Raw genomic sequence first — 13,082 nt, 5'->3', positions numbered from 1 at the left:
TTCATTAGATTTTCGGTCGTCGGCGAGTCGACAACGACGATAACGCAATAATAATAATAATAATAATATTTTATCATTTCGGATCTTTGTCGTTGTCATTACGATCGGCAATGATAGGACAATGTACTTAAGTACAGTCGTGGCCACGGTGGTTGTTTTGTTATTGTCGTGACGACTATCGGTATTCACAACAACATCAACAACAATAACAACAATAATAATAATAATATGATGACGACGATGTTGATGATAACGAGTGATACGGAATAGCAAGTCGAGCAAGCTGCGTACCGGCGGCGATCCGCATTATTGCTGATAAGAACCGTCCGTACCTACAATAGGTACCTACTTGGCGACAATTCGAATGAGTCGCTCTGCCGTTGCTGGTGCTTGCCGCTGTGTTGCCGCCGATTGACAGGAATTGCCGTCATTGCGCGTCGTTTCCGTGTCCCGACGAGCCGGAAGTGGTAGCGTCGTCATGTCGCCCACCAGACATCATCCACGAACGTCGACGAGCCGTCACCAGTGATCCGCCCCCTTTGCGATCCCTAAGAAACCATGGCCGGGCCCGTCGTCGTCGCTTCGGTCCTGCTGCTGTTATTGAGCACGGCCCATGCGTCCGCTGTCGATTCGCTGCTGGCCGAACCGTCGTGTGTCGATTACTTGAAATTGAGATGTGCCAATGCGGGCACTGCGGCTGTGTCAAAACTTGACATTCTGGAATGCATACAGCTCTACGAGGTAATCGTTCACACCCCCGATAGAATTTAAAAATAAATTATAATCATTCGCCATGTACCATTGTATAATATCTAAGGTTTATAGGCATTTGATAAATTAAAAAAAAATACAACAATTTAAACTTCCTTTGTGTAAATAATCATAATAGGTACATCAGTGTCAATGATTGAGTACTATCTTCATAAACTCTTGATACCTACTTAGATTTGTTTACTATAATTTTGTTTATAATTACTTCAATAATTAAGCAAATATTAATAATGTTTCAAATGTAAATGTACTTTATCAAGTACCATTTTTGTACTTTTAACTTTATAGGTAGTCTTAGGTATGGTTTTCTTAATATAATAAATACCTACCGTAAAGTAAGTTACTTTTGTAAGTTATTACTAGGTTCGGATTTAAAGGCAATATAATCAGTAAAAAAGCATTTAAAATGTCAAAAAAAGCATTTAATTAATTTAAAAAAGCAATAGTTTGTATACTGTATATCTAACTAGTGTGTATTAAAAAAAAATCACTATCATGTACTTAGATAAACAGTCTTTAGTAAAACGTGACGGTTTGGTCTTAAAATATTTGTGTATATAGAAAATGTAATTGGGGAGGACTGACAAACAATTTTGAATCTATAATAAGTTTATACGCATTATGAACATATTTTATCTTAGATAGGTAGTATGGGTACTTTTATAAATGTTAAATTAACTGGCCATACCAAATACTCGATAAAGTATTTAGCGATATCGGTAAATATTGTCGATAATAAAACCCATTAAAAATAATTAACAGCCAACAATGCACAGTCTTAAGAAAATCTTATCGATCTGTACCGAATATACGTATGTTGTGTATACAACTATTAAATCAATTAAATATTAAACACAATAAAGGCATTTATAAATGAAAAAGGCAAAAAGGCATTAATCAGTAAAAAAGGCTAAAAAATACGTTCATCATCTTACATATTAAATGACACGCATTTTTATATAAAAAAAAATTTCTCTATTATTATTATTTAAAAAAAGGCTTGCCTTCAAAACCTTAGTTATTAGAAATTAGATGTAGGTACCTAATGATTTCTTTATAAAGTAGTACAACAAAATTATTGATGATTTTTATAAGAATAACCCACCATAGGAAAAATATTAATCCATTGATAATTAATTTTTATATTATTTTAAAAATCAGTATCCTCCAGTAATATATCTATAATTAATAATTTAATTACTTAACAAAGATGCTAGAACATTTTTTGTTTCATTTTGTGCTGTCCTAACCATCAGTAATTAAAACAAATGATTGTATACTGTATAATAATATATTAGTAAGTACTTAGTAAAAACAAGTTTATTTTTTTAAGGGACTTCAATTAAGATCTTATAACTAAAATTTTTTTGATAAAAGGAGTTACTGGTGCAAGTTTTGTATACACTATATATTGAATCACTTATATAATTATGAAGTATAACTTCAAATGTTACCTATTGATCCAAGTAACTTGTTAATTGAATAATTTAATTAATCATATAAAATTTGATTGTGTTCTTTTTTATTAACTTATTTTGTACCTATTGTTTTAATAAATTCTTATTTGATAAAAACCACTAAACAATTGCAAATTGTGTAAAACATTTCCATCATATTTTATGAGTCGATTTTTGAAATGTTTCACAATGTAAAAATATTCCATCTATCTTACTCATTGTGAAAAAATTATTGTAATAATTTAATAACTGATTTAATTGTTTTAGGATTCCGATTTTTCGGGAAACTGTCCAAAAGCCATATGGACTCATTTAAAAAAGTTTATGGCAAAAGAAAATCTTCGAGCTGTACTATGGCCAAAATGTAGATATGAAATTGAAAAACTCAACTGCGAACGAGATAAGAATTGGTTTGGTTGCATAGTTGACAAAAAACAGAGCATTAGAAATAATGACTGTCTTCATTTAATAATGCGAATAGAAAATATAGCATTTTCTGATTTTAGACTAATCACAAATTTTTCAAACTCATGCCAAGATGATATAAAAAAATTTCATTGTTACAACACTTCTATCATTGATGTAAGTAGAAATTATTTTAATTAATTTGTACAGTTTTTTAAATATACTACTCATTTCATTTACAGACATTGTATCGAGGACGTGTATTGGAATGCCTTCAATCTAATATAGATAAGCTTTCTCCAAAGCAATGTTTACCTTTAGTTTATAAACTATCCGAGTGGCAAGCAGATAATATTAAATTTGATTATTCCCTTCATATGGCCTGCTTAAAGGACAAAGAGAAATTATGTGCTGACATCCCAACTGGTAGTGGTCTTGTTTACAACTGTCTTGCTGGACATATTGGTAGCGGACAAATGTCGCTTCCGGTAATTTTATCACTCGAGTTCTAATTATTAGAATATATTATTTATAAAGATTTGTTTTTAAAATGTTATATGTAGTGCCAAAATCAACTTTGGAGAAGAGAAAAACTGATTTCTGGTAATATTAGAGTCAGTAAAGGATTAACTAGAGCATGTAGAGAAGATATCCGCACATACCGTTGTCGAAGATTAGTATCTGACGATAAGGATGTACGCTTGGCACAACTTTTGCTGTGTTTAGAAAATGCTATACATAATGGTAAAGTTAAAAATACTAAAAATATTAATATTTATATTATAAACATTTAAATATGTTATTTCATACTGAAGATTGGTATTTGTTTGAAAATAAAAACATTAATCATAGGTATAATTCATAATTTTAACGAGTAAATACATAACTTAATATTTTCATGTTTTATTGAGATCATCAGTTTTAATAATAAAAATATATTAATTATAATCAGGCCAATTCAAATTCACGTATTTGCATATCGATCTTGCCGAGTTGTATTAAATGCTAAGTAATATAGAAATTTGCTTAAAGGTGACAGGATTCAATATTATGTAATATATAATTGAGTATTATTTCTCATATTTTGGCATAATCATACATTTAAAATTGCTTAATGTTATTTACAATATTGTTAATTATTTTTATGTAATTAAATACCAATTTTTCAATGTCAATCAAAAACAAAGTTTGTTGTTTTTACTTTGGTACGTGTAAGAAAACTTTTGGTATTCGTTTAGTATGTGACCTACCGAGCGAAAATCGAGTTTAGTATGTGACCTACCAAGACGATTTTCTATATTATATACGGACAATGTACTTACGGGTACCATTCTATTAACAGGCAAGATACATTATTTTAATTTTACTAAGTGGTGTGCCAACAGTATTGTTAAAAATTTACATTTTTTTGATAATAAAATAATGTTATGACATTTTTTTAATAATTTAGACATACTGCTATATGTATGTGTATTCAATATGCATATATTAAAAAAAAATTTTTATACTGATATTTTATTTAACACGTTCAATGCCGCTCGTGTTTTCAGAAACGACGGAAAAAACAAAATCTAAAACCACCCATACTTTTAAATTTAGAATTCATTGTCAATGGCCAATCTTGGTTACAAAGTAAAATCTGATTTAATTATAGCGTATATAAATGTATACGTTTTTGACGCGTATACGCGTCAGCAGCATTGAAAGTGTTAATTGATTTTGATATTATTAAATGTAACCCTGTATTATTTTATACTTGTGTCACTAATTAATTAATTATAATAAAATAACACAATGTTATGATTTTTACTTTGAATAAAAATACTAAACGAATACCAAACTTTTTATAATTTTAAATATCTTACAAACATATTGAATACAAATCTTAAAATGTTGGTGTATAAAGCTCTTATATAATAATTTGTAATTATGGTAAAACACATATTCTTATTTAGAAAACACACTTAATTTTTTATCAACATTTTATTCTTTGAGCTATCATATTATTATACACTATAATGGAAGAATATTAATTTAGTTAAGATCTGTATCTTGTATTTCTAATATTATGCGGCATAATTAAGTGACAGAGTAACCGAATACACACATCAAACTACACAGTTATGTTTAAATATTTATGTATTTTTATTATTTTTATAAAATACAAAATATTTAATATTAGACTAAGATAAAATATATATTATATATAAAAAAAGAAAATATATATTTTATCTATTAATAAGGGTGTAGGATACAGTAATTTCCTTGTAACTGTTGTACACTGATTTTCGAATTAAGTTTTATCAATGATCCTTATCTGCCACAATTACAAGTGTACCAAAGACATAAGAAATGTCACCACAACATTGTCACACTAATATTTATTGCAAAGGCGACAATGAATAACAAAAAAAAAAACAAAAAAAGTTCATTAGTATGTTGTGGGCCACCAAAATTTTAAATTATCCAAAAATTGTAAAAAGTTTGAGAAACCTCTGCTCTAGATAATTTTACATTTACATTATATAAACAAGTCAATGCACTCTAGCTTTTTAAATAACAGAATAAAATGGAATATTGTGAACGTAACATTTTGGATGTCTGTAAGCAAAGATAACACAGAATATGTAACGTCCTCTTAAGCTATAATATTATGTCTCGTCTCTTTTGTGGACAATTAAATATTAAAATGTATTGTAATATTTTTATAATTTTTGTAGTAAAAACTGATTAAATATTTTATTATATTAAATTATGCATGTAATGTACTATTAGAACTTTTATCTCAGGCACAGCCTAATGGGTATGGAGATAATTAAGGAATAGAATTAAGTCATGTACAACATTAATTTTATTGTAATTATATAAAAAAAATAAACATTATTATTATTTAATAGTAATAATTAATTTTCAGGCAGTAAAGTATCCTCTGATTGTCAATTTGAATTAATGGAACATCGAAAATTGTTACTCCAAAATCACCATTTATCTCCAGAGGTTGTGTCAACGTGTTCTAATGATATTGAAAAATATTGTAGAAATAATGAAGTTAGCAGACGAACAATTCATTGTTTAATGGATCATTCTAAGCCATCACGTCAAAAAAACCGTATAGATAAAGCTTGTCAAAAATCGGTAGGTGTTATTTTTTATACATTTATTAGATATTATCTTTTTTATTTCACGTATAGTTACAAAAACTTATGCGCATCACAAATATTGGTGAAGACTGGAGAGTAGATCCTGTACTCCAAGAAATGTGTCAGTCTGAAGTTGATAAATATTGCTCTGATATACCTCCTGGTTACAACAGGTAATTTTATTTTATTTTATTAATATTAAATTAATCAATTTTCAATGTATTAATTTGTTATATTTTCTAAAACTACTAGGGTGATATCTTGTTTGTTGGAAAAGTTATTTGTGGGATCAGTTCAAGATAAGTGCAAGAACGCATTACTGCCAGTTCAATATTTTATCAATCGCGATTTCACATTAGACCCTGCATTATATCAAGCATGTTATTCGGATGCATCTAGGATATGCAAAGCTACTGGAGATTGGATTAAAGAATCTAAAGAAAATTTGATTTTGCCATGTCTTACTCAGTACTATCGACCCTTTACATCATCTTCAACTGGAGCAAAATATAAAGTATAAATAATAATTTATATAGTAGTCTCTAATCATTAATAAAAGTAAAATATTTTGATACAAAAATAATTTTTTTTGACAGTTAAAACCAAAATGTAAAGATCAAGTACGAAAAGTTATGATACAAAGAGCTATTAGTGTAGATCTAAACCCAGAAATTGCTGAAGCATGTATTAAGGATCTTCCAAACTTTTGTCACGAGAAAACTGGTGTCGGAGAGGAAATGCTCTGTCTACAAGACCACTTTAATAAGTAAATAATAACAGTTTATAAAGAGGTGCCTTTAAAATAAGTTTATTTTAATTAAAACATTATTTCAGCAAAAAGATGACCAAAGAATGTAAGGAATCTATTAGGCTATGGACAGAAGCACAAGCTGAAGATATTCAGCTAAACCCTGTTATTAGATTACATTGTAAACCATTCATTCAACAATTTTGTTCGGTAAATTTATTAAACATATACATATTAGTTATTAGTTATAATTATTATTAATTTTTCTTTGTCATAGGCTGAACTCTTATCTAAAGATGAAATTGGTAAAAATGATGTAATGGACTGTTTGATCAAAAATAAAAACGATCCAGAAATGAAAACGGAATTAAAATGCCGTGCTGCTGTGGAACATTTTCAATTGATATCTATGAATGATTACCGTTTTACTTTATCATTCAAAGAAGCTTGTCGATCAACTGTTATTAGGTATTGTCCTAAGTCTCGAACCAAACCAGAGGTATGTAAACTTAAGTAGCTCGGATTAATAAAATATATGCACCCATAATGTCTGAATTTGTTGATAATTAATTTTCTTGATTATAGGTTGTAGCATGTTTAAGTGAAGTAGTACGCAATGATACTATAACGGACTCTAAACATAAAGTTACAAAACCATGCCGACAACAATTACGTTCCCAGTTATTACAGCAACGTGAATTCTTAGATCTAGACCCGGTTTTAAAAAATGCATGTCAAAATGATATTGCAAAACATTGTTCTAATATGGAATCTGGTTCAGCACAGGTAAAATTACTGTAAAAACTCTTTAAAACTTTTTAACATTATTTTAGTTATCGTTCTTATACCCTTTATTCAATATTTTAGGTTTTAGTGTGTCTTGAAATGAACAAAAGCTTATTGTCAGATCAATGTCATAGAGTAATATTTTTAATACAGCGACAAGATTTGACCGACAGTTCATCAGATTATGTTTTGTTAACAAAATGCCATAAAATGTTGCAACTATATTGTAAAGAAGAAAATTCCTCTCGAGCTTTAAGCTGTCTAAAGGTATTATTTATGGATTAAATATCTTAAACAAATTAAATAGTATGTTGATTATTTAATTATTCTGTATGTTTGACAATTAATTGAAAAAATTTTAAATAATTAAACTCGGTTATAGAAATTCAAACATGATCTGACGTTTGAAAAACAATGTCAGTCCCTTGTAATTCAACGTATGATTGAACAAAGTGATGACTATCGACTTGATCCAGCACTACATCATAGTTGTCAAGCAGACATAAATTTATATTGTAGTCAAATATTGGCTAAATTACGCCCAGAGTCCGAGTATAATGGAAAAGTGTTACAATGTTTAAAAGTTTGTGCTTATTAAATTGATATATATATGTATAGTTTTTGAATTTAAATATTATAATTATATTTTTAGGATAAGTTTCGGCAAAGAAAACTTAAGCCAGAATGTGAGAAACAAGTATCTATTACTTTACGTGAATCAGCATTAAATTACAAACTAAATCCATTGTTACGAAGTCTTTGTACAACCGAGGTATTTTTAGACTTACCTATTTCATGTATAAAAAAAAATTGATTAATTGTTTTGTTTGTATAAATAGATTAAAGAGCTCTGCCGAAAAGAAGAGCACAACGAAGGCAATGGTGATATAGAAGATTCTGGACAAGTGGAAGAATGTTTAAAACAAGCAATGAGTCATGGGTTAATAGAAAGTCGGGCTTGTCGTTTAGAAGTAGCTGGATTGATTGAAGAATCCAAGGCTGATATAAATGTAGATCCATTGTTGCAACGAGCGTGTTTTCTAGATATTACCAAGTACTGTGATGAAGTTCCTCAAGGAGCTGGAAGACGTAAGTTTCTTATTCTATTCATACTAATTTAATTTACATAAAGTGATATTTTGAACGTAAGATACTAATTTTATCAATTTTAGTTTTTATAACTTTTATTTTTCATTTCTAAAAATGTTTTTACATTTTGGATATTTTATACAACCAATTGTACATTATTTCAATATAATTAATAATTAAATTACATTGAGAATAGTGCATTTAAAATTCTTAAAGTATTCATATTACTCTTCTTATTTCTTATCTTCTAATACTATAAAATCACAAGAAAAACAGCTGTTCTATAGGGATTCATAAAGGATCTCATGGTGGAAAAAATTAAACACCGCTCCGTTTCCCCAGTCCACCGGACCATTTCCGTTGATTCTCTATAGCGCGACCAATCACGTACCTTCGCGGCGGCGGCGACGGTCGGTTTTTAAACATTTTCGAAAAATGTTACGCTTTTTACGCTGTTTTTCGCCTTTTAGACATTTTCTCATTTTACATATAGTTCGTTTGTTTCAAAAGCCGAGTGGTTTGTACGCGATATCGGTCCATAGCCATCGCAATCGACGCCAGCGTAGGTCGTTATTATTGCTTTTTTCGTGTTTCTCGATTCGTTTCGTCTTTTCAACTGCCGTTTGTGCTCGATTTGTTAAGTTATGTATGCAAATTCGGTTTGTAGACTTAAAAATTCGCGTTCACGAAATGTCAGTCGATCTTCGTTCAACGCACAAGTGCACAATATTAATATATACTGTTTGTTTTTGTTTTTTTTTTTTTGATTCAATAAATATTGCATTATGTGATTGTAGACATATTGTTTTGTCCTTAATAACGTAGCTGGTTGCTGGTATATTGCTTGACGTAAACACAAATAAATGTATTATTCAAGCATACATATTAATGTTATAATAATAATAACGGTCAGATAAGTGAATAAAATACAATTAAAGTTTAAACAGTGTGTAGAATTATTATACATAGAATTATATACGATTACATCGATGTACATCGAATATATTGGTTTACGTCGCTCCGTAGACACACAGCTTATAGCTGACTGATAGCTAGACAATCAAATAAAACTATCGACTCTACACTTTTTAACAATTTTAACAACCAAAAGCAGCGGAGGAACAGGAGATGGTCCTGGAGATCGTATCCAGCCTATCCATTTACAACGTTCGTGACGGGGATTGCTAGACGCTCAAACTTTTAAACATTTCCGCCAAAGCGCCAAGCCTTATCGCCAATCCATATCACTAATCCTTATCACAAATCCTAAACTTTCGTCTTACAGCCTTTGCGACTTTTATAATTCCAACGACATTGTCTCCAAAATTGGTACCCACTCTCAGCAAGTCCAACTCTTCCAGAGTTTCACTTAGAGCTAGTCTTATCCTAAATTTGAATATCTATGAAGAATTAAGTAGACCAATAAGTAGTACCAACATATGAAAACTAGTTTCTAATAATAATTTTTTTTTATATGATCTTAGAAAAGTAAAAGTTAATTAGGATACAAGTTGTGAATATGTAGTTACCTAATGTACTTCATATATTATGTATACATTTTTTTTTAGAACTACAAGAATTGTCTAAAAATATATCACATTTCATCTATAATTAATGATTTTTATTTTTTTACAGATTTACAATGCTTACAAACTGTTGTTCAATCCAAAACTAAAACGCTCAGTGCCAAGTGTCATGACATGCTATTGCAGAGGATGGAAATGTTTAAAAACGCTAAAGCATTGGTTAGAAAATATTCCTTGTTCATAAAAAATAAACTTTTCCGTTTGATTTCCTTGCAGTATTTCACTAATTCTAACATATTATAGTATGCTTACTTTATTTTCATGTCGTAATCAATTTTTGGTTTTCATTACTAGAATACTTTTGAACCTCTTGATTTCCTATAATTTTGTATTTAAATACAATTGTAACATTTTAATTCAATTTTGTAGATTTATCCAGAGAGTTTACAACAGTTGTACGGACAAGTCGCCAAGTCACCTTCCAAGAAATACCTAATAGTAGTTTTGTTCACTTTCACGGGACTAATATTTATAGTTGGTTTGTTTTGTGGTCGTGTTAGTCGAAGAAGTGCAATTTCTAAAAAAAAATAGATGATATTATTTTGTTATCGGCTAATACTAATAAGTAGCTTAATTAAATATTAATTAAATGATTTTGTGAATCTCTCTTTATAATATATATATATATACATTTTAAGTGGATGTGTCCATTATACAATATGCTATTTACTGTTAGATGCATTAATGTTAACTATTATGATAGTGGTGATTTTAGTATTTTAATACAATGAACAAAATTATGATACAATTTGTGTTAGTTGTTAATTTTTGTAATTTTTTTAACATAATGTGCGTGCTACAGTTATTATCAGTACGGTATAAAATGTTTGTAAAATTGTTGTAAAAATCCAATACTAAACAAATGAAATACCGATAAAATATCATAAATAATATCTATTATTTTTTGAGATTCAGCATCATCGAATATTTTTATTAGAATAAATAAAGTAAAGAAAATGTAACAAGCTCAACATTTATATTATAAGTTTTAATTTTATAGTTTATTTCTATTTATTTACTTTCTGTTTTTTTTCTATGTTATTTTTAGTATTAGAACCAAATTTAAATTATCCCTGTAAGTCTTAAGACAATGTCAGCGCCCCATTTGTTTTCTCTCTCTGGCCCACGCGCAACATAGACAAAACGTATTTACGCAAAATCATTTTTATATGTTTTTAAGAAATCTTAGAGTAAAATCACCTATTACAAAAAAGATAGAAAATAATATTTTTGATAGAATGTCATATTGATTTGTCTAAATATTGTCTCAAAACAATTTGTTTTAGAAGTTGAATACTAAGTCAAATAACAATAAAATATAAAATTAATAAGTCATTCTCTCAAAAATATTATTCTCTATCTTTTTTTTAATGGGTGATATTACTCTAAGATAACTTAAAAACATAGATGAAATAATTCTGTGTTAATGCGTTTCGTCTATGTTGCGCCCAGAGAGAAAAAATAAATAGTGCGCTGACATCCTCTTAAAAGACATCACAACATTATTATTTTTTTTTTTTTAATTTTAAGTTTATTGGTTTATTATTATAGTCAAAATAATGAAAAATGTTTTGGTAAAAAACCAAAGTTAAAAAAATTATAATTCTACGAGAGTTGATGAATAGCCACGTGACCTCATAGGGCCGACGATTGAGCAGCCGCCCTTGTTTTACGTGTAAAAGTAGTTTGATTTATACATTGATTTTAATGACTTACAATAGTATTTCCATAATCCTAAGTATATTTATATGTTATTAAGACGATGGTGTTATTTAAAATTTAATATATCTTGTTATTGTATACATATTATAAATTATAATTAAGTAAAATTATTGAGTTTGCGAATTGCATCGTATTGCAGTATAAATTAAATTTTACGAATATTTACGGTCATAGTTTTATTTACCATAAAAAAACTAGAAAGCATATCAAATGTATAATAACACCTGTGTTAAAAACACAAAAAACACTTAAGGAGGTTACATTAAAAAAATAAAAAATAAATATTACCTTTAGTGATTGAAGTTGTTGTATTAATCTAGACACTTTTACGCATAAAACATATGCCACCAGTCAACTTTGGCTTTATGATGTCCCGCTCATATTTTCAAACACTTGTATCTCATTAAATAATTAGTGTTAAAGTGTACGATCCACACCATATTTCTTAAATAATAACATACTTTAAATCTAAGCAAACTTGTTTTTAGTGTTGTGATGTCATTTAACATGACCAAACATTAATTTTAATTGTATTCATAGTAGAATTTTGTCCTTTACATTGGGACCAAAAATATTATATAAAAAGCTGGGTTACCACGATCGGTGTACTTGCCAAATATTTGTCACTTGTATAAACAGTCAATTTGTATAGTTATTTATCACTGCTAAGTCTCCCGAGGATAGTCAGTAAATGTGTCACAAGTCAAAAGAATTGAATTTACCATTGAATATACTTGAAAAATGTACCATTTAGAACTCTTTATACGTAAATTACTGGCCCATTTGGTTATTTGAGTGGCAAGTTTATCAGTCTTGGAAACTCGGCTTATTACTAATGAGGTTTTTACATGATAAACAATCGGAAAACTGTTGAAAAAAAATTAAAGGTTTTTACGCTTTTTCTAATCTTGACAAAAACTAAAGTGAATATGCTTCCTTTAATATTTTTAATTATTTGTAATGTACATAATTATAAAGTATAAACCTATTTAAACAATATACATTATTAGATATTTGTCCTATTTAAGTGTTTAGTTTAAGGCGTTTAAGCTAAATATAAGTATGATTAAGAGCACTTGAGTACTCCGTACATTCAATACAAAAATATATACCTTTTAAATAATATTCAAAATATTCTGAAAATTTGTTTAACTATTTAGAAATAACTCAAATTACATTTTTTTAAATTTATAATTTATAAAAATTACTATAACAAATTATAACTTTCTGATTTTTGTGTTGACTTTTAGAAAAATATAATGAATAACCATCTTTTTACCATGTATTACCAAAAAATAACATGAAGGAAATTATTCTTAATTTAAACAAAATATATTACCAATACTCACTTGAATATAACCTATTTACTCAATACTCA

At 28.4% G+C, this 13,082-nt stretch overlaps 1 protein-coding gene across 1 annotated transcript; it reads left to right on the top strand.

The window, feature by feature from the left end:
* Nucleotides 1-12,784, top strand: LOC132934759 (Golgi apparatus protein 1). Its single transcript, XM_061001097.1, has 17 exons — nt 1-741; nt 2,496-2,810; nt 2,876-3,121; nt 3,197-3,377; nt 5,548-5,768; nt 5,825-5,946; nt 6,026-6,287; nt 6,370-6,539; nt 6,608-6,731; nt 6,799-7,020; nt 7,107-7,307; nt 7,389-7,574; nt 7,690-7,890; nt 7,960-8,079; nt 8,147-8,396; nt 10,032-10,141; nt 10,352-12,784. Exons 1-17 carry the CDS (start codon nt 559-561, stop codon nt 10,511-10,513), a joined length of 3,276 nt encoding a protein of 1,091 aa, XP_060857080.1. The 5' UTR covers nt 1-558; the 3' UTR covers nt 10,514-12,784.
* The last annotated feature ends 298 nt before the right edge of the window (nt 12,785-13,082 follow it).

Source organism: Metopolophium dirhodum, chromosome 1, assembly GCF_019925205.1.
Source record: "Metopolophium dirhodum isolate CAU chromosome 1, ASM1992520v1, whole genome shotgun sequence".
Taxonomy (NCBI): domain Eukaryota; kingdom Metazoa; phylum Arthropoda; class Insecta; order Hemiptera; family Aphididae; genus Metopolophium; species Metopolophium dirhodum.
Note: the sequence above shows the minus strand (reverse complement) of the source record. Positions and strands in the feature narration are given on the sequence as shown.